This window comes from Protopterus annectens, chromosome 10.part0 (genome assembly GCF_019279795.1).
Source record: "Protopterus annectens isolate FY-2018-M chromosome 10.part0, PAN1.0, whole genome shotgun sequence".
In the NCBI taxonomy this organism is placed as follows: domain Eukaryota; kingdom Metazoa; phylum Chordata; order Ceratodontiformes; family Protopteridae; genus Protopterus; species Protopterus annectens.
In genome coordinates, this window is record NC_056744.1 from 73,614,296 (window position 1) to 73,636,515 (window position 22,220).

Sequence of the window (22,220 nt, forward strand, 5' to 3'; positions counted from 1 at the left end):
AACTGAGTAGGAACTTAAAATAATAGCTGTTACAGTGCAAATTTCCCTGCCACCTTCACAGATTCTTAAGTTTATGGTCAGGGTTACTTGTTGAGAAGCTCAGCTACATCACCCAATACTGGAGTAAAATGAACAATGTCCCCCATAAGTAAATTTTCTCTATGTATCCCAGGGTAAAATTTGCAGTGTTTTGTATGAAATAAATTAAGCGTTTCTATCTGTTGGTATTTTGTTTTGTTTCTGTAAAATTTGCAATCACTCATCCAGTCCTCAAGACTAGTTATAAAAGTTGCTGGTGAAATATTCTGCTTGATATGTAAGAACAGACTGTACTAGAAATGGAGGATATGTTGGTTTAGGTACACGTGCTGTTTATTGGTGATATTGTGATAGTATAGGTTTAGGTCTCTAGAGCAGGTATTGGTTTACCAGTGGTGCTGTTTAGGTGAAGGAGTTCAACGAATGCTGGGTCATTCATATCACAGAAGGCTAAACAGAGATCAGCATTCAGGAATCTGTAGAACTGAGTAGGACAGGGCTTTTCATCTGTCAGAGTAGCTAAAGGATAAGACTAAAGGTAAGGAGAGGTGGATGAGCTCCTTAGATTAGGTATTGTGTAAGTGAAGCTGCTTAATGAAATTGTTTTAAGAGATTATGTGAGGATGGTGTCTGTCAGTGTGAGATTCTTAATAATTTTGTTCTTTACAGCTGTATTTTAGTTGTCTTTTTGTTTTATAGATGGCCAAAAGATGGTAGTATTGTGTACGTATATTATTTATTTATTTTCTTTCTCATTGTTATGCTGTGGTGGTTTCTTGTTTGTATGGGGGGTACGGTCACTTTTCATCAAATCAAACTGCTCACTAAATTCTAACTTAAATGAAATACAAATGTAATTTTGGGATAAATATGAATAATACATTACTTGCTATTACCTTACAGTGCTTTTTTCTCAAAATTAATTGAAAATAGTTGCTATGTCACAGACTGTTAAATATCCTTTAATATTTACATCCTGTAAACTGTGATACCTTACACTTACATCCAAATTGCCAATCTGTTAACTTAACTTGTTTGTAATGAAACTTACAAACTGCCAGATCTTCCCTTGCATGAGCTTCAGTCTGTTTGTTTTCATTTCCTGCATTCATATCATTTCCGTTGTTTAACGTAACCCTCTGCTGTTTCCTTCCCCATATCTGGTTGTTACATTTATTAATCTCTACTTCATCTTAGTTTCCCCCTACCAATTGCACATGTGTAGCTTAACCAAGGTGACCATTTTGCTACAGGACCTAAACTGGGACACTTGAGGGTTGCCCCGGGAAGCCAGGTCTGCAATCCCATTCTCCCAGCCACCATGGGAGTGGAGATAGGGCAGCCATGTCATCTTGCACCGGGGTAGGCAGGTTGGCCTCCCGTCCTTCACCGAGCACTGTGGGGATGTCACTCTGTAAATAACACTACTTAAGAGGCAAGAGGCCACATGCCAGGAGGCTTGAAGCGATGCACATTCATTGGCACCTGGCACTGCGGGGGTCAGAGACTGAGGTGTTCTGCAAAAAGTGCAGAGATGGAGGGACCCAGGGCCATCTGCCTTGCGAATTTGAAAGCCATATGTGCAAAGCAAAGTGGAGAACCAGTGTCACAGAAGTCTGGCTGAGGGACTGTCTGAGGCTTCATGGCCCAGCAGAGTTCCATGAGGCTGGGAAGATCCCCTGACAGGCTCCATGAGCACACATGACACTGCATGATTTGGCAGCAGTTAGGAGATATTTAACCCTGGAAAAGAGCTCTCTCTCTTGGGTAGAAGTGGAACCCCAGAGGGGGTCAGTCCCGATGGAAGTCTGGAAGGGAGAGAGAGGTGGAAAGTGATTTGTACAGGACAGCTCTTGCCTGTGTGAGGGAGTACGGACCATACCCCATCTGGGACAGAAGTCTGGAAGGGGTAGAGAGGCAGATAGTGTCAGGGCTGGGCCAGCTCCTGCCTGGGGTGAATGGGGTCAGGCAAAGCTTCCCACAACAGAAGTCCTTAAGGGAGCGCTAGGGAAGACAGCAGTGGGGCCTGGAGAGCTCCTGCCTGGGTGAGCAGGGTCAGGCAAAGCCACCCATGATGGAAGTCCTTAAGGGAGCAACTGGTGGATAGTGGTGGGGCCTGGAGAGCTCCTGCCTGGGTGAGTGGGGTCAGGCAGAGCTCCCCATGATGAAAGTTCTTGAGGAAGCACCAGGGTGGATGGGAGAGGGGCCTGGAGAGCTCCTGCCAGGGTAAAGGCATCCAATTTCACCCCATAACCGACAGCATCCTTGAAAAATCTCAAAGTCCCCAGAGTTGCTCTGGATGGGAAAGCAGGGGGACTCTGAAGCCACCATGAGAGCCGATCTGTCCCTCAATGGCCGAGGGCAGTACCAGAAGAGTGGACGGGGTTAGAGTTAAGCTCCCCAGAGAGGGTTCGAGGGCATGAGTGATCTGGCACAATTTGGCAGCCTGCAGGAGACATGCAGGCAGTGGAGTCCTCTGACATGGGAGGGCCACAGCCGGGGAAGGTTTCTTGGCCAGGTCGAAGGAGAGGACTGTAGAGTTTGGCCCTGACAGAAGTCAGTACAGGAGCACCAGGCAGATGGGTGTAGGGCCTGGAGAGCTCCTGCCTGGGTGAGTGGGGTCAAGCAGAACCCCCCACGATGGAAGTCCTTGAGGGAGTGACTGTCTGATGGCAGCAAGGCCTGAATGGCTCCTTCCAGGGCAAAGGCATCCGACCTTACCCCTTACCCAATGGCATCCCCAAAAAATCGCAAAGTCCCCAGAGCTGATTAGGATGAGAAAGCAGGGGGACTGGCCACCCTGGGAAGCCAAGTCACCATTCAGACTGAGCTGTCTAAACTAGGACATTTCTGTGTCCCAAAGACAATGTTTGGGTTTTTGGGAAAGAGACTTCCAAACTGGGACTGTCCTGGAAAAACTAGGGCCGTTGGTCACCTTGAGCTTAACTGTCTTAACGTCTACAAAGATCTGCATATACAAGAATGTTGTATAGTAACCTGACTCCTCTGTACATAAATGGTACAGTCACCCTCATTTTATTGCCGTGTACACTTTGTTAGACATTGTACGTTATACTTTTGCCCTCAATGTTATGTAAAGTTTACCTAATGGCTTATCACCAGATATTTATTTTTCCATATTAGTTTAAACAGTTTAATGCTGTATATTTACTTTTCTTATTTAGACCTGTTTGTCCATATGCTTCACTGGACTTGGGTTTTGCTCAGACTCTCCTCATAAACAAAATAGGTAACTCGCGTCGGCAGTCCTTTTCCAGGACTGTATAGTAATCTAACAATGTTAAGTTGTCAATCTCGCCTTCATTCTTGCTGGATGGGTTCAGAGCCACTCGGCACTTGCTAAGCTCGAGAATCACTTTTACCAGCTCAAGGCAGCCCTATATCCCATGATGCAAGGTGGTAATTACCCAGATCTCATTTGCCGCTTCACTCATGAGGTCACCTTTTTTACCAACTCCTGGTAAGTGAATTTTCATTACTCTTTTCAGAGATTTAACTACCCCAGCTTTTAAAAATTTTATTCCCTTTTATAGTCAATAGTCCTCGATTCACTTAGACCCTATTCCCTTTAGTTTTTCTCGATCCCTTTATAATTTTTCTGTTAGTCAGGCCTTAGGCCTTCCCCTCCTAAACAATTCCTGTCAGGATTTTTTGTTAGGTGTGTCTGTGTTTTTGTTTAATTAGTGTATTTAAGGACTGAGTGTGTGTGTGATTGTGTTTAAACTCAATCATGTCAAAAGACACTAGGGTCTCAGGTTTTAAGAAGTGTGACTCGTGCTGTCAGAAGATGTCTCTGACAGACGGTCACACTTCTTGTATTTATTGCCTGGGACCCCTACACCTGCAGGACTCCTGTGCTATTTGTCATTCTTTCAGAGAGAGAGTCCTGCAGGAGCGTAGAGATAAGTTGATCCTCAGGGGTCTCCTTAAGCCTGAGAGCTCCCTGGCTAAGGTCAGTTCCGGGAAGCCCTCTAAGCCTCCCAAGACCCAGACTTCGGTGTCCAAGTCTGTGGCCTTGGTTCCAACTCCTCCAGAGTCTATATCGGCTCCGTCTGGAGCCGATCCTTCCTCCTTGGAAGTTTCTGTTTCTGTTTCTGGAGCCGATACCCTAGCTTCGAAGCATGTTTCGGCTCCGGCTGGAGCCGAGACCTCTCTACCTCAGCTTGGAGCCGACAAGCTATCGGCTCCAACTGGGACCGAAGGTTCGTCAGCTCCAATGGCTCCATCGAGGAAGAGGTCTAGATCTCCTTCACTGGAGTCTATCCACTCGGCTCCGGCCTCCCCCTTACTTTCGGAATGGAGCCATCGGAGCCGATCGTCAAGGTCTTCCAGAGTTTCAGGCCATGACTTGGAGAGAGTGGTGAGTAGACTACTAAAATCACAGGCATTGGTCCAGATGCTCCATAGCCCGTCCCAGCAGACGATCGCTATTCCACACCCTCCTGAGATTCCTCCTTCGACTCTCCTTCAGAGCTCGGAGCCGGAGATTATTGGTACCGTGACTGTTGCGGCTTCGGAGCCGATTCCACACCTTTCGGCTCCGTCGTCTTCAACTCCTATCTCCTCCTCGAGACCTTCCTTGGAGGGATCCGGTCGTTGGGTTTCCCTGGTCGGTTCCAAGGGGGCGAGTGGCATCGGACCCTTATCCGACCCCGCTCTCCCTCTCGGGGCTTCGGCCTTGGTGCGCTCGGCGCCGACATCTGCTTCAGAGCCTTCCCTTTCGGTGGGGCAGGGGGTCCTTGTTTCTTCGGAGCAGGGTCTCTCGGCCCTCCCTGGGAGGGGAGCCTTTGACGTGATGAGGAGTGTGCTAGCCCCCGAGCTTAGTCAACAGTCAGTTCCTTTAGCTCCTCCCTCTACGGTGCCTGTAGATGTCTCTTCCCACTCTCTTGCTCCCGGACCCAGAGATCCATCGCCCCAGGTTTCCCCACTGGGAAGAACTTCCTCTTCCGAGGTTTCTCCTGATCCTTCAAGAGAGCCCCCGTGTAAGAGGACCTGCAAGAGGAAGCACTTAGACTCCCCTGAGTCTACGACATCAGATACCGACTTAGATGAGTCGGAGGGATCCCCAAGATCCCCCTCTGAGGATGTCTCCTTTTCAGACATCCTAGAACTCCTAAAACAGAGGGGAAACTGGCCCTCCATTAATCCCTCCGAGGATGAGTCGGTATACCTGGAGGCTTTTGGATCTCAACCCTCCACCTCCTGGGTGTCTCCGCCTTTCGACCCCCTCATGGACGTGATAGCTCGAAAGGCGTGGGCATCTCCCGATACTGTGGAACCAGTCCCCAGGAGGCCTTCTAAATTTATCACGGCCCCCACTGAGAAACAGTTTCTTACGAAAGGTGTTCCAGTTGATGCCATGGTGGTGGCAGCCGCCACCAAAAATGAACTTGCAGATCCTTCCGTACCAGTCCATCCTCCTAACAAGGAGACTAGGACCATGGACAGGTACGGTAAGTGGATGTTTTCCTCAGCGACCTTTGCTATGCGTTCGCTGAATTATTTATGTCACTTCACCCGACTTCAAAGAGACATCCTCAAAGAATTGGGTGAGGTAGTACAGGATCTGTCAGCTGCTGGAGCTCAGGAGAAGATTGCCTCTCAGCTTGGAATCCTAAATTCCATTACTAACTCCTCCATGCGGCTCATTTCTTATGCAGCCGATGGGGCGAGTAGAGCCGCGGGAACAGGAGTGGCTCTTAGACGTCAGTCCTGGATGCGGCTTTGCAATTTCACAGACCCCTTTAAGGCGTCCTTCACAAATTCTCCCTTTGATGGCACTACTTTGTTTGGGCCTCAGGTGAAGGACACATTAACCAGGTGCGAACAAGACGGCAAGACTCTTTCTCCCATAGGAGTCCGTTTCTCCACCCCTTCTAGACCTTACCCCAAAGGTCAGAAGGGAGGGAAAATGTGGTTTCGGAAATCTCAGGGAGTCACGCCTGACGCACGTGGTCAATTTACCCCCAAAGGCAGAGGGGGTAATAACAACAGACGCCGCCCTAGGGGCAGAGGATGTCCGCAGAACCAGGGCAGCAGAGAGCCTCTCTCTGACAAGCCCTTCCAGCATCCCTGAGGTGTTGCCCGACTGCCCACCCTTGGAGGCAGTCGGGGGGAGATTGTCGCTGTACCCAGAAGCCTGGCTTTCCCTCTCTCAAGACAGATGGGTACAGTCGATCATATCCGAGGGTTACAAAATCCCCTTCGAGGAAAGCCCCTTCCCTCAAAAAGGTTTCCTTCCAGACGTTCCACCCGGTCTAAGGGAGATTGCGAAGCTAGAGGTATCAAAGCTTCTAAGAAAAAGGGCCATCCAACCAGTTCCAACAGATCAATTAGAATCTGGAATCTACTCAAGGTTCTTTTTGGTTCCCAAAAAGACGGGAGTCTGGAGACCAATATTAGACCTCAGCAGACTGAACAAGTCTGTCAAAAAGACAAGATTTCGGATGGTCACACTTCAATCGATTTTGCCCTTCCTGGGCAAAAACAACTGGATGTGCTCCATAGACCTTCAGGATGCATACTATCACATAAAAATCCACTGACGCTCCAGAAGGTTCCTCCGCTTTCGGCTGGGGACCAGTCATTTTCAATTCAGAGCCCTGCCCTTTGGTCTCACTACAGCCCCCAGAATGTTCACCAAATGTATGGCAGCGGTCACGGCTCACCTGAGACATCAAGGATTCCAGGTGTTTCCGTATCTAGACGACTGGCTCCTATCAGCCACCACCAGGCATCAACTTCTCCAAGCCAGAGATTATACTCTACGTCTCTGCGGTCAATTAGGAATTTCAATCAACTTCCAAAAGTCTTCCTTATCGCCCTGCCAATCTATTGCCTTTATAGGCGCAAATCTAGACACTACACGGATGTCAGCAAACCTTACAAGTCAAAGAATCCTAGATATCCAAAACCACGTTCGGATCATCCTATCCAGCAAAAGGGTACAAGCCAGGTTGGTCCTGAAAGTGCTGGGCCTCATGGCAGCTGCCATCACACTTCTCCCTCTGGCCTGTTTTTACATGCGCCTCCTACAATGGATGTTGTTCACTCAGTGGTCCTACCAGCAGCTCCCCATGTGTCACAAGATCCTGGTGACACAAACCTGCAAGAGCCATCTATCCTGGTGGACTTCTTCTCCCCTAGTCTATTAGTGCAGACCGTTTGTCCTTCCGGCCCCGGTAGCCACGGTCACTTTGGATGCCTCCCTGATCGGGTGGGGGGGGCATCATCAGGGCAGGATGGTTCATGGCACGTGGCAACTGTTCGAATACCACCTGCACATAAATGTCCTAGAGATGAGAGCAGTGCTTTTAACGTTGCAAGCCCTCAACAACTTTCTTCCCTTAGGAACTATTGCAGTTCACACGGACAGCATGTCCGTGGTGTGGTGCATCAACAAGCAGGGCAGAACCAAGTCCTATCCCTTGTGTCGAGAAGCTCTCAGACTTTGGCAATGGGCGATCTCCTCTCATCGGTTTCTGGTAGCAACGCATATCCCTGGGAGAACCAACATAATAGCGGACAGATTGAGCAGAGCTATTCTCATGCCTCACGAGTGGTCTCTCAAACTTTCCATAGTGGAGGAGATTTTTCAGAAGTGGGGCCGCCCATGTTGCAATCTTTTTGCTACTCCCCAAAACAGCAAATGCCCATACTTCTTCACTCTCTCTTTCCACTTCCGGGCCATCCCCCCAGAGACGCTCTTACCCAAGATTGGCCCCGGGGACTTCTTTATGCTTTTCCCCGCTTTCCGTTGATACCTCAAGTACTCCAGAAAGCTACCGTCTTGAGAGCCAAAATGATTCTCATTGCCCATTACTGGCCTCGACAAATTTGGTTCTTGTTCCTTCATCGCCATCTCATGGTGCAGCCTTGGCATCTGGATCCAATTCCAGATCTTCTGACCCACCAGTCGGGTCAACTGCACTGATCAATTCGTTCCCTCAGCCTCACTGCTTGGTTGCTCCACTTCCTTCATTAGCCAGGCTTCCTATGATCTCTAACCCCGTTAGAGATATAATAGTAGCTTCTCTAAAGTCCTCTACCAGGAGGATTTACTCTAGTAAGTGGAAACATTTCTCTTTTTGGGCAAAGTCTAAGAACATAGATCCTTTTACTGCCCCTATTCAATCGGTCTTGGACTTTCTTGCTGAAATTTTTCGCTCTGGTTCTTCTGCTTCCACAGTTAAGGTCCAGTTGGCAGCAATCTCTAATTTCCATGTCGGATTTGCAGACCACAATATCATGTCTTACAAACTTTGTAAAGCTTTTCTCAAAGGGGTGTTCCTTCTTAAGCCCCCTGTTAGAGATCCTCCACCACAGTGGGACCTAAATTTAGTGCTGACATCCTTGTTACTTCCCCCTTTCGAACCGGCTGCTACATGCTCATTAAAATGTCTTTCTTGGAAGACTCTCTTTCTAGTTGCTATTACTTCGGCTAGGAGAGTGTCGGAACTACATGCCCTCTGTTCGTCCCCCTTACTTGGTCTTCCACAAGGATAGAGTGTCCTTAAGAACCAATCCATCCTTTTTGCCCAAGGTTGCTTCTAAAACAAATTTAAATCAATCCATTGACCTTCCTGTATTTTTTCCCAATTATTCTAACAGGGCAGAACAAAAACTGCATTGCCTAGATGTTCATCGCCAACTCAGATATTATTTGGACAGAACAAAGCAATTTAGGAAATCTGATCAGCTTTTTCTTTCCTATGCTGAAAATAGGAAAGGTCTTCCTGTTTCTAAAGTAACCTTATCCAGATGGCTATCGTCCACCATTTCTGACATTTATCAGCTGAGGGGCAAACAGCTGATCTCAAAACCTAAAGCGCATTCTACTAGAGGTCTAGCCACATCTACAGCTTTTCAGGCTAGACTACCCTTGGACACTATTTGTGCAGCAGCCACTTGGGCCACTCCTCATACCTTCGTTTCTCATTACAAATTGGATTTGGCCTCCAGGGACAGGGCAAGTTTTGGTTCCACAGTTCTGAAGAGCCTGTACCATTGAGCCACCCAGGATAGGGGTGCTAGGGACGCGGTCCCATCCAGCAAGAATGAAGGCGAGATTGACAACTTAACATTTAGAAGTTATGTACCTACCATAATGTTCCAGGTTAGTTGTCTTCTCTCGCCTTCTTTCTTGCGTCCCTCCCTCCTGTCCCCCTAGCCTGGACAGACCTTGTTTTTCCCCTTCTCGGGGAGATTGTTCTCCCTCGGACACCAGTTAGCTTAGGATCTCTGTTACCTGGTTCCTCTTACAGTCTTCTAGGCTAATTATTCTGCTTTCCTTGTAGAAAGATTGCAGGCAGTTTTCCTCTAGATACCAAACGAGATCTGGGTAATTACCGCTTTGCATCATGGGATATAGGGCTGCCTCGAGCTGGTAAAAGTGATTCTCGAGCTTAGCAAGTGCCGAGTCGGAGCCAAGGATTGGCTCCGAACCCATCCAGCAAGAAAGAAGGCGAGAGAAGACAACTAACATGGAACGTTATGGTAGGTACATAACTTCTAATTTTACTCAGAAAATATCCTTACTGGTGGGTTTCCTAACCTCCAGCAGGATGAGCAGTACTGCCTCTGGCCGTCACCTACGTTTCCTGAATCTTTTTTTTAACTTCCCCCTAGGACCTTGCCCAGTGGCTGTCCCGCCTTCACCCATCTGGTCGATTTGTTCCAGTGGAATTGAAGTCTAGTATTCATAGGCTAGAACGAAGGCATGCAGCCAATTCATTCCTATTCAGGAACCCCAGCTATCTCTCCATTTCCTATTGAGTGTCAGGTGTTGGAGTGAAGCAGCTTAGTGGCCTGGAGATGGCCCACTGTCTCCTTTGGGAGCACCCCTGTTCCCTTGATGACTAATCTAAGCTTGTGATTGCTGTCTCCCAAGGAGAAATGAGTCTCTGTATGCCAACTTCCCTTGTGCTGCATAGTGGGACTGCAGTATGGCAGTGCAGGATTTGCTTGCTGAGAAATCCACTAGGTAAGTACTATTACAGCTGCTAAGTGTCACCCATATTGCAAGCCATAACTGCCTTCCTGCCAACTGCAACCGCTCACACCCATCCTCCTCCAGCAGTTTATACAGGCACCCAAACCACTAACTGAACTGGCTCCCTTCCTGCATCTTTGGATGGTAAGGAACAGGAAAGAATGATGAGATGGGTGGCATGGCTTGATGATCTTGGAAGGTGACAAGGATGGGAAACCACTGCCAAAAAGAATGATGTAAAAAAAATTTTTATATAGCATGTATGGAAGCAGGCATTGGGGAGGGTCACATTATGGCTTGATAATGTACCATAGCATATTTTTCAGAAGGCTGTTGACATGGTACTCCAACATTAATACAGCTTAAAGACTTTATTTTTGTCTGTTTTCCCATCCCAGAACAACATCTCAGGAGAAGACAACAACTGTGTGCCACCCAGGAACTGCCATTCAGACTTGTGTTGCACCTTCCCATTTGAGTACTCCAGATGGCATACCAGTTCATGTTTCACTCACTACTGCCAGTATTCATTCGGTAGATGCCACTTCTGGACCAGGGCCAGGAAGCCCACTTTTTCATTCACTGACCCCTCAACTTTCATCTCAGCAAAATAGTCCACTGAGAGGGATGGAGATATCTCTGTCAGGTGTCCATGTTCCTTTGGAGTCCATTAAACCAAGTAAGTGTTTTGCATGTAGAGTACCTGTAATAGTCATTTATGTCTTCATTGCAGCCTTTTTATTTTGAGTGTGCACCACCTTAAATGTGTTGTCATTGACATTTTGTGGTAAGCAGTTGATAATACCTTCTGACTGGCTGGCAGTGCTGCCACTCATTATCTTCATTTCTGGGAGCAGTGTTTGAATTGAGAGTGTGGTCTTTGGCACAGTCCCTATCAACAAATCATTTGTGTGGAGGAATTGTATCCATATTTTTGTATGGCAGTGGATGGGTATGCTGTTTATTCTAGAAATTACTCCTCTTCACTGAAATAAAATATACTAGGTAGAGTACCCGTCTTTTTGGACACTGCTGTATATTTCATGTAAAGTCAGAGTGGGTATTTTTAATACTAAAAATTCTTTTATGTTTTTCAGGAAGTTTGTAGACCTGGCTTGTGGTCTTAGACTTAAATTTCATTTCTTAACTTCTGTTTAAAGGTGGTAGCTCTCATCATTCTCTTTGAAGGACAGCTTTAAGGAAAAATGAAGAGTAGGATGGTGGTGGTATTATAGTGGACATTAGTTCAACTAATGTGCCATTATCAAATGGTGATGCCAGTCAGTAAGTGCACTGCATGGGAGAAAGAGAATCTGCCCCCAAAGTGCATCAGTCTCAGAGTTGGTTATATAAAGCTTATTAAGGTGTATGCCTCCTTCCAAAAAAGTGTTTTCACATCTTGTGTGAGCACTATCTTTGGACTGGCTGTTTGTGATTGTCTTTATGAATCTGCTGATGTAAACACAAGGGATCCTTTTTTTCTCTTTACCAAGTTTAACTTCTCTTTAGGTTATATTGTGTAGTTTTCATCAGTTTTCACAGTGCCCTGTACTTAATATAATATCAAGATCTGCATAAAGGTTATGCTGTTTTAGAACAGTCTGTGTGTTTTTATGTAACTACTGTAAAATATTTAGTATTTTTCCTTGTGTGAAATTCCCTGCTTTATGTGAGTTTTGTCATGTCTGATGCTATTTATGTACTTCTTAAACAGGATAGGGCACTGATCTGCATGGTTTGACCTTCACAGTGCTTGATAGAAAAATAAAACTGGAGATGAGTCATTCTCTGGTGACCTCCAGTTTGCAGCGCGGGTATGTGAAAAACAGGGCATGATGTCAGACAGCCAGCATTTTTTATAAACATAGGTAACATTCCAAATGTTTGTTCTAAGGTAAGATCTCTTCTAAGCAGTACAGAGACAGATAATGGATCTGATGCTGTTTCTAGACAGACTGAACCATTTCAATCGGAGTTTGACTATCTAAAGTTTGTTAAAATTTGCTTTTACATGAAGCCCAATATTTGGCCTGTTTATATCTCCGTCTTAAGTAAGAAAGCAGCGTTCAACCATTGTAGTATTGTAGTTCCAACTACTGGTTCAGAAAATGTTGATTTTTTGCACTCCTTTTTCCTGCTGTATTTTTACCAACCGTTGAGCCATCCCAAAAGTAATTAGTAGCTACTTTGTTTTCCCCTGTATCAGGGCAAAAGCATGAAAGCTGCATAGCCATTATCCAGGCAGTCATTACAGGGATTTTACTTGAGCTAAATCATTCTCTGCAGATACCAGCTAGGCTTTAGGGGCACAGCATGCATTTGAGTTGTGCAAGGACTTGTCACCTGTTTCCAGAGAGACTTCTCCCTCAGTAGCACACCCCGATTTGTAGGTAGACGTTTCTGTCAATCTGTGGTCTCCACTGGAGATTTGTAGGCAGAGTGTATATCCTGGGACTCGTACTCCAAACCATCCCCCAATGAGAGAGACATGTAGACTGTGCCATGTCATTGTTCATCATATTGATCACTGTTGCAGAAACGTTAGCTCTATGGGTTATATCTTACCAAGATTATAACAGTCGGCCAGAGAACACTCCTGTAAGGCTTTCAAAGATTGACAGTCAGCTTGGTGCTGTTCCTTTGCTGGTTAGATAATTTCCCTTTTAGGAAAGAAATTCTATTTACTAAATATTACTTGTATTTTATCACTTTCCTCTTCAAGAAAAATTATTTTAAAGCTAGGAGTTTTGTGTTGTAACTTATTGTTTAAAGATTGTATCATACTTTTAAAAGGGAGCACTGTTTTTTTCTTGTCAGTTTAAAAGTTGTGTAAAGTAATTGAAATCCTTTTTTACTATTGAGAACATTTATTTGGGGCTAGCAAATTTATTAAATTGGAAAAATTGACTTTTAAAGACATAGGGCCAGATTCATTGACACCTACACTAAGTGTACACGATAGGTATTCAAGAACATCCCTACCACATTTTTTGTGCTTTCTAGTCGCTCAAAGTGTACATGTAGTCTACACTTTGTGGCAACCTTTATGAATCCCTGTCAGCATTTAAAGCTGAAAGAAAATCAGTATGAAAACTAAAATTAGGAGGAAGAAGGTGCGAGTTATGCCAGTATTACTTGTTCTCTCAAAATGGTGTACATTTAATATAGGTGTTATTGAATCCCAGGGATAGTTTTTAACAGTATTTACTGCTTATCTTCCCTGGGAAAGAGGCACCATTTTCATCTTGACCATGGAACAAACTAAGGGTCCCACAGTCCTCCTTCCAGCCACAAAAAGAAAAAAAATTAAGCAGCCATTGCCACCAGAGCATGCTAGCAGTTTGCTAGCAATTAGTTTCATTTGCAGGTGGATGACTCTGTTATGGCCCTTTGTTGTACCTCAGACCACTCATCTTTTACTCTGGGACCCTCTGGTGGTGGAGATATGTATAGCCACTATGGACTGAGTGGTTATCCACATTCATACGGCTTCTGGGGTCCACTCAGTGTGTGTGTGGGTGGGGGTACACTCTTTGACAGTTTTGGGAGAGAAAACAGGGAAGATTTCCCTGTTTTGTCAGAATGCTGTGCCTATCCCTGGGGAAGCTGCTGTTGCCATTAATAGCACTGTTAGTCCCATCTTTCCTGTCATAAAGAAACAGAAAATTAAACATCTATCTACTTCTCCTCAAATTTTCTTAGACAAGAGTGGTTTACTGGGTTTGACCCTGGCTTTAATTTGGGTTATTAATCCTTCTTGTAAAGTAGTTTCTGATAAAAGAAAGAGGGATACCTCTTTTCCTGAAGAAGTTCAAGATTCTGAATTTGAACAGGAAGAAGAAAGGTGATACTGGGTTTTATGCTCAGATTTCTTATTCAGACTCTGGAAAGGGTTCAGTTTCCTGGTTCTCCCTGTGGGTGTTCTCTTTCACTGAGACTGTTGCTAGAATGTGCCAGTGTTTTCAGTGGAAGAACACTGCGGTTTCACTGTCCCTCAGAAAATACTGAGTTGTTACAGAAGGAATTTCCAGAACTACACTGATTCCTCCTGTTCTGCCTGCTTTAGAGGATGTGTGCGTGTTAATGCCTGTAGTTTTCTTGATAGTCAGCCAGCTGCCCCTAAAATGGCAGATAGGATGTATAAAGTTTCTCAGTCTTTTAAAATTTTATACACTCTTCCCAAAACTTACCCAGCAGCTATACATTTTATTGATCCCACTGCTGCTAAACATTTAGTTAATTTCAATTCTACTCTTTCTGATAAGGACAGAAAAATTATTGGTAAGTATGGGAAAAAAGTGTATACTTCTGCGACTTTGATTTTCAGAATTTTAAATTGTCAGAATGATACGTTAAAGGTTTATTCTGACTAATTATGAAAGTATGAGGACTGTTATTCTGCAGTTTCTTCTTGTGAGGAAAAATTTGCTTTAAATAATTTAGTTTGTTCTATTGCACAGGCTTTACTATTGGCATTCTGAATCTTCTTCGGTCGACCATTTAGAATGTCAACCCGAAATGCTGAGTCCGGAATGCTGAGAAGTAAGCCAAGGCGAAAATGAATACATTGACAACCATGGTTTGATGTATTCAACATAGCACCTCCTGCTATGCACATTAATGTACCGTTACACTCTAAAGTCAACAGTATGTTAATTCTACTATTTTGCAGGGAGGCTCTACCCCCTTGCACCCCACATCCCCTGCACATTAAATATACCAACTCCGAGATCACACTACAGTTAGGAAATTGGCTAATTCCCTGTTCCTCACTGAACCACAATCTGCCTGCACAATGTCGAACCCAAATACTAGAACTACACTCCCTGTTCGCTGTAGTGTAGTTGATACATTTTGGTATGACATTCTGCCGACTTAAAAACTGCAATTCGCCCACATGCCGGTCAACTGATGCAGTTTCAAGGTTTTCAGTGTAAACCATTTACAGTGTGTTTATGACAATGTTAATACTTCTTCCAGTAAGTTTCCCTTTGGATAGACATTTAGGATGTTCTTCGTGTTTCACTGTTGCAGTCATTACATTTGGGTTATCTGCTTACAGTAGCTCTCAGTCGGCCTGAAGTCTTGGGTCCTGTGTCTGTTGCTGTCCCTTTTACCGTGACGTCAGGTCGTCAGGGGTATAAAACATGCAGCCGATGCCATTACATCAGTCTTTCTTGCCTTGCGGTGCCCAAAGCAGAAGCAGTTCGCAAGTGCCGATCGGGCTACTCCTGAAATTTTCGTTTTCGAGTTTCAGAACCAAAGTCTTCAGCTGAAGCTAAGTACCCCATTGGGGAAACTTTTTCTTGCTCCTTACTGATGTCAGTAAAAGTTAATAATTGCATTACTTGTGGAAAGCAAATACCTCATAAAGATTTTCATTCGTACTGTATTCCTTGCCTAGGCCCTGACCACGACGTACCTTGCTGTCGGTTTTGTGCTTTATTTAATCAGCGCATTATCCGTCGGTATATTTTTGCCTCTAAATATTTCCGTTCTCGGTTTAATTATCCAGAAATGTCGGTTAGCCATCCGACTACTGGGATTTTGAAAAAATGCAAAGATAAAGACAGAGACAGGCTGCCGAGGTCCAAAACTGCCAACAACGCTTCTAAGCCAGTCGCCAGTTCACCAGTACTCAGTGAGGTGCTTTTGCAGCCCCTGATACCCGCTACTTCTAATTCACAGGCCTCTACTGAGACCCATTTGGAGTCCGGTATTCCACAAGATGCTTCAACTATGGAACCTGCGGATGTCTCTACCTTGGATGGGTCCGGAGCCGCTGTGCAGGCACCGGCTTCTGAGGGTGTATTCCGGCTTACAATCTTGCATATTAAACCAATGCCTCCTTCTTTATTTAGGCCTAAATCTCAAACCATGTCTAAAAAACCGGCGCCCAGGTCGCATGCTCAGGCCTCTTATGCCTAAAAAACAAATGATAAGAATGGCTGAAGATCTTATAACTCTAATCAGGGGAAGCCAACCTCCTCCTCCTAAGAGACCTAGGACTGAAGTTGTTTATGAATCTTCTGATCAGGATTCTGATTTTTCTGATGATCTGCATTTGCCCTTATCTATTTATGAGGATTCTGATGCAGAGGACTCTATTCCCTCTGTTTTCCCTCCAGAGGATGTTTCATTTGGTGAAACCTTACATAATAAAGGAGCATTTCCACTGGGAAAGCCAGGATTTTTCTGATTCAAAAAAGAGGCTAAGGGATTTCTTACTCCTGCCTCAGCATAGGCTTTTAGCTATTCCTCCTGTACTAGACATTGTTGATGATGCTTTTTCGGAATTTAGTTTGGCCCTTGATTCTTTGCCTCCTGCTCCCAGAAAACCTGACAGATATTACAGGGTTCCTGATTCACACAAGTTCTTTTTTAAAAATCCTATTGCGGATCCAGAGGCTGTTTCACAGGGACCCAAGGGCATTAAGGCTTCTACTGCTAAAAATCCTACCCCTTCTGATAGAGTCTCTAGGGCACTGGATAGATGGGATAATAAGGTTTACACTTCTGCAGCCTTGGCCATTAGGGCCTTAAACTTCCAGTTTCATATGTTAAACTATCAGCAACATGTGATTGGATTGCTTAAACAGAAAATTATGTTGATTCCTGACTGTGCAGAAAATAAAGAATTACAGGATTTAATACATTCTGCTGAACAGGTTGGAAAACATACTTTCAATGTGTATTTGATTCATTAGAGGCCTCTTGCAGGGCTGCTGTTACTGGGTCTGTGCTCAGAAGGCATGCTTGGCTTAAGGAGCAATCTTTGCCTGATCATGTTAAAGCTAAATTGTTGGATGCTCCCTTAAATCAGGACCGCCTGTTTGGCAACAAGGTTGAAGAAGTTCTTAAAAAGATGGAAGATAAGAGCTAAATCTATGCAAACTGTTAAAGATGTTCAGCCTCCTAGATTTAGTAGGCACTGGCCCTCTAAGAATTGGTCCTTTCCAGCCCCTTCCAGGTCTTCTCAAGCCAAACCCAGACACAGCAGAAACCCCAGGTTTCAGTCCCAGGGGACACACAAGACTAAGCATTGGGGGGATTTCCGCACCCAAATCTCATCTCAATGACTTGCTTTTAAAACCTCCAAGCACTTCCCAACTGAATGCTCCTTTAGGCGGAAAGATTGGTCTGCAGGCCAAAAACTGGGAACTCATTACCCAGGACAAATGGGTTTTAAATATAGTGTCCCAAGGATACAGATTTCACTTCCACACCTTACCAACACCAAGCAGGTGGCCAGATCTACCCCAAATCAGTGGGCAGAGGCCCAAAATCAAGTACTCTCTCTCTCAAGCATGGGGACTATTCAGTTAGTACCAGAAGAGGAAAAGGGACAAGGTTTCTATTCAAGACTTTTTCTGGTTCACAGAAAAGTCAATACATGGCGTCCTGTCCTGGACCTTTCTACTCTAAATACCTTTCTGGTGATTCCAAAATTCAAGATGCTGACTCTTCACCAGCTGCTTCCTATGCTAGGCAAAGATGCATGGTTGGCAACACTAGACTTTAAAAGAAGCCTACCTTCACATCACTATCAGGGAGTCTTGCAGAAGATACCTACACTTCAAAGCAGGCTACACGCACTATCAGTTCTCTGCACTGCCCTTTGGCTTATCTACTGCGCCCAGGGTATTCGCAAAGTGCCTAGCTCCAGTCATTGCATTCTGCAGGCAAAGAAATATTCAAATATACCCATACCTAGACGATTGCCTAATTCAGGCAGAAAGCCAGGACAAACTTTTGAATCATCTGGACTTTGTTCAAAGGGTACTGACTTGTCTGGGGTACAAATAAATGAAAAGAAATCACACCTGGTACTCTGTCAACGAATTATATTCCTGGGAGCAAGCTTAAATATAACTTCCCAGATGGCTTTCCTCACGCCAGAAAAATGGACTTATCTGACAACCTACTTCATACAAGTAGCCACAAAAACCCAGTTATCTGCAAGGCAAATACTGCAAGCCTTGGGGTTCATGGCCTTCTTCTAATTCAATATGCAAGGCTGCATATGAGGAAACTGCAAAGGTATCTCAAAAGCCTATGGTGTCAACATTCATAGGATCTTGAAGCTATGATTCCTATCATACCTTGCCTATGCCTAGAGTTCCTTTGGTGGGCAGAGGCCTGCCACCAAAACAAGGGACTACCATTCTCACTACCCCCTGCCACCCAAACCTTAACAGATGCATCAGACTATGCATGGGGGGCTCACCTGGCAGGGAAGTGCATTCAGGGCAAATGGAACCCAAGTCAAATGCACCTACACATAAATCAAAATTAAATGTTAGCTGTACAGAATGCTCTGATAGCCTTCAAGGACCACATTCTTCCAGGACAACTAATGGTAAAGACGGACAACACCACGGTCATGTGGTACATAAACAAGCAGGGGGGTACACACTCTTACCCCCTCTGCAGACTAGCCATGGCATTGTGGAACACAGCCTTGAGCTATCAAGTGAATCTACAAGCTCAATTCCTGCCAGGAAAACTAAATACACTGGCAGATAGACTAAGCAGAAACCTCATGGACCCATACAAGTGGAAACTGGAACCAAAGATTTTCAACATGTTGACAAGCAAATGGGGGATCCTAGCTATAGACCTGTTTGCCTCCCCCCAGAACCATCTGTTGGACAAATTGTGCACAAGGATTCCACACAAACTCGCTTGGAAAGTGGATACTCTATCCTTCAACTGGAAAAACCTATCAGTTTATGCCTTTCCTCCTCTGCCTCTGCTCTCCAAGGTACTACTAAAGATCAAACAGGACAAGCCGAGGATGATTTTAATTGCACCAGACTGGCCACGCCAACACTGGTATCCCCTCCTGCGCAGTGTGTCACACTCTGCCCCATGGCACCTGCCTCAGACTCCTTCCCTGTTGTCTCAGCAGGAGAACCAGATTCTGCACCCTCAGCTGCAAACCCTGAACCTAGCAGCCTGGCTAATTATCTAATCTCTCCTTTACCACCCCTCAGTAAATCCATGATGGATATCATTTTAGAGGCTAGGAGGCCTAGTACTAAAAAATCTTATGCTACAAAATGGAAAAGATTTTGTACCTGGAACCAGTCTCAAGGGATGAGCTCAGCAGTGCCCAGTTTACCTCCGATTCTACAATATTTGACTGAGATGCTTCCTAAAGGCTTGTCCTTTTCCTCCATCAAAATTCATGCCTCAGCCATTTCAGCTCATTATAGCACAGAGCCTCCCCTCTTCTCTCACCCACTGCTCAAGCAGTTCCTCAGAGGGGCCAAAAATTTAAGGCCACCGAGGAGAGCTCCAACTCCAGCCTGGGACCTTAACTTTGCCTTGGAGAAACTCACTCTTCCTCCTTTCGAGCCAGCTGCTACTGCAGATTTAAAATTCCTTTCCTGGAAAACAGCTTTCCTTTTAGCAATCACTTCTGCAAGAAGGGCATCTGAGTTACAGGCCCTTATGACAGTGGAGCCTTTCATCATCTTTCACGCGGACAGGGTGTCCCTCAGAACCAATCCCTCCTTCATGCACAAGGTGATATCCAGTGTGGCTCTTAATCAGTCCATTCATTTGCCTACCTTCTTTCCTAACCCACAGAACAAAGGGGAACGGATACTGCACTCCTTAGATGTGCACAGACAACTTAGATTCTACTTGGACAGGACTAAACCTCAAAGGAAATCTGAACAACTGTTGGTGGCATTTGCTGCAGGGACAGAAGGGAAAGCTATTTCAAAGCAAACCATTTCAAAATTGATAGGCCACTGCATTCATTTCTGCTATAGGCACCATGATAAGAGACCGTAGTCTCTCCTTTGATAGTCACATCACCACAGTAGTCAGGAAGTCCTTCTACATGGCACACCTCATCATAAAAGGGTTCTCATCCAGGAAAAAAGAGGTCATTGTTCCCCTCTACCCGTCACTCATTAGACCCATTATAGAGTACAACACCCTTTTTGGAATGTACCTCACAAGACATCTGCAGCAGCTGGAAAGGCCACAGAAGTACCTCGCAAAGAGGATTACTGGCCTCAAACAAATGCCCTACACTGACCGCCTCCAAAAACTCCAGCTTTACTCCGTAGCATATCACCTACTCTGAGGTGATCTCTGCCTAACATATAAAGCTATGTCAAACCCAGAGCTGTTGGACATGCTACACCTAAAGAAATCCCAATCCCTCCAAGCTACACGCTCTCACCACAATAAACAGGACACACTGGAGGGATAGATTCCTGTCCTAGAGACTTCCTATACTCTGGAATAAGCTACCCATCTATGTCAAGCAAAGTTCTTCATTAGCACTCTTCAAGAAAAATCTTGATGAGTGGATGGGAAATAGGAAATACACCCCGGGATCACTTCTGTGTCTGCTGGACAGTGGCACAGGAAAATAACTTTCTTGGGTGGTGTAAGCTATGATACCTTGCTGGCTAGGCTTACGTAGGTCCTTGGGCCAATAGCCTAGTACCTACCTATGAACCTATGGCAAACCTATCCCAAAGGGCATCAGGCCCCATTCAGCCAGGGCTGCATCTACCTCTGCAGCCTTTCTCAGGGGCGTCCCTACAAGGAACATCCTAGAAGCTGCTACCTGGAGTTCTGTACATACTTTCACCAAGCATTATCATTTGCCAATTTTCTCTAAATCCAGAGCTGGTTTTGCCACTGCAGTCTTGCAGGGCTTTATAGCTGGTCCTAATTCTATTTAAATTCCTCCTCCCAACCCTAGCTTTGGGAATCTACCCAAATGTAATGACTGCAACAGTGAAACACGAAGACCATAGTACAGTTGTGTACACTTACCGTAAATGTAGATGTTCAAGTGTGTTCACTGTTGCAGTCCTGGTTACACTCCAGTCCCCTTTCTTCTTTTGGCTATACCTCTACTCTCACTTACTATGTTCAAAACGCTTTTTGATGTATTTGCTTTTTTGTTGGAGGTATATCCTTGTATTATAGATTTAATTGCTTCCCATTAAGGGGGCACTTGACATCTGGGGCAAGAAAAACTGATGTAATGGCATCGGCTGCATGTTTTATACCCCTGACGACCTGATGTCATGGAAGAAGGGACAGCAACCGATGCAGGCTAGTCTGCAACCCAAGACTTTGTTAATCAGGCTGACTGAGGGCTACTGCAAGCAGATAACTCAAATGTAATTACTGCAACAGTGAATACACTTGAACATCTACATTTATGGTAAGTGTACACAACTGTACTTTTTGGCTCCTATGCTGCAGAAATGTATGATGAAAGGGGTAAGCTGATCCAGGAAATCACTGAGATTTTTCAGCCCTCTTTTTCCAAAAGTTTTAAGGGATTCTCTTAACTCCTCATCCAGTTTTGGCAAAAAGCAGAATAAACAGTCTCATCAAAATACAGGTAAGCAGACATTTAAGAAGAAATGGCAAGGGGTTACAAAAAGAAGCCTTGAACCTCCCAGAACCAGGGACATTCCAACAAGTCTAAGTGACTGTTCAAGAGACCTTGTGACCCCCTCTCACTCCAGCCCCATTTTTCTTCCATAAAGCGTGAATCTCCATTTTTCTCTTTGGCAAAAGTTAGTTTCAGAGTAAAGGGTACTGGAAATCATTCATAAAGGTTACAGATGGCAGTGGGAGGAAATTCCTGCTTTCCAGTGTGGTCATTCCTCATTCTCCAAGTCAGACTCTCTTTTTGCCCACCTGCTCATCATGTATTCTCCCAAGGGTGATAGAACCAGTTACTCCTTCCCAGGTGGGGAAAGGTTTTTATTCAAGGATGTTCCTAATGCAAAAGAAAGAGAGAAGATGCTTGGAGACCAGTTCTGGATCTTTCTTTCCTAAACCTGTTTTTGACAGTGCCCAAATTCAGAGTGATGTCACTTCACAACCTGTTACCTCTTCTTCCTCTTTCAAGTTTCCTGGTAACACTAGATGCAAAGGATGCTTGTCATCACATACTTGTTCATCCAGACTTCAGTTGTTCCTTAAGGTATGGTGTGTCTGGATCACATTATCTGATGTCCTTCAAGGATGCATCTGCAGTCTTTACAAATGGGTTGTCCTGTCGTCAGGCAGCCTTCCTTGATCTTCAGTTCAAATCTGGTCTGGGCTTGCTGGGTGTCGCACTTCACCGGCGTCATTGGCGCAGTTATTTCGGGTATAAAGGCATCAGCGGCGCTAT

General features: G+C 45.0%; 1 protein-coding gene across 2 annotated transcripts in view; it reads left to right on the forward strand.

The window, feature by feature from the left end:
- GGA3 (golgi associated, gamma adaptin ear containing, ARF binding protein 3) overlaps positions 1–22,220 on the forward strand; it is a 992,054-nt gene that overhangs the window by 591,816 nt on the left and 378,018 nt on the right. For both annotated transcript variants that reach the window (XM_044085033.1, XM_044085034.1), the window contains exon 14: positions 10,450–10,730. In XM_044085033.1, coding sequence (XP_043940968.1) covers positions 10,450–10,730 — 281 coding nt within the window. The remainder of the gene's footprint in view (positions 1–10,449; positions 10,731–22,220) is intronic.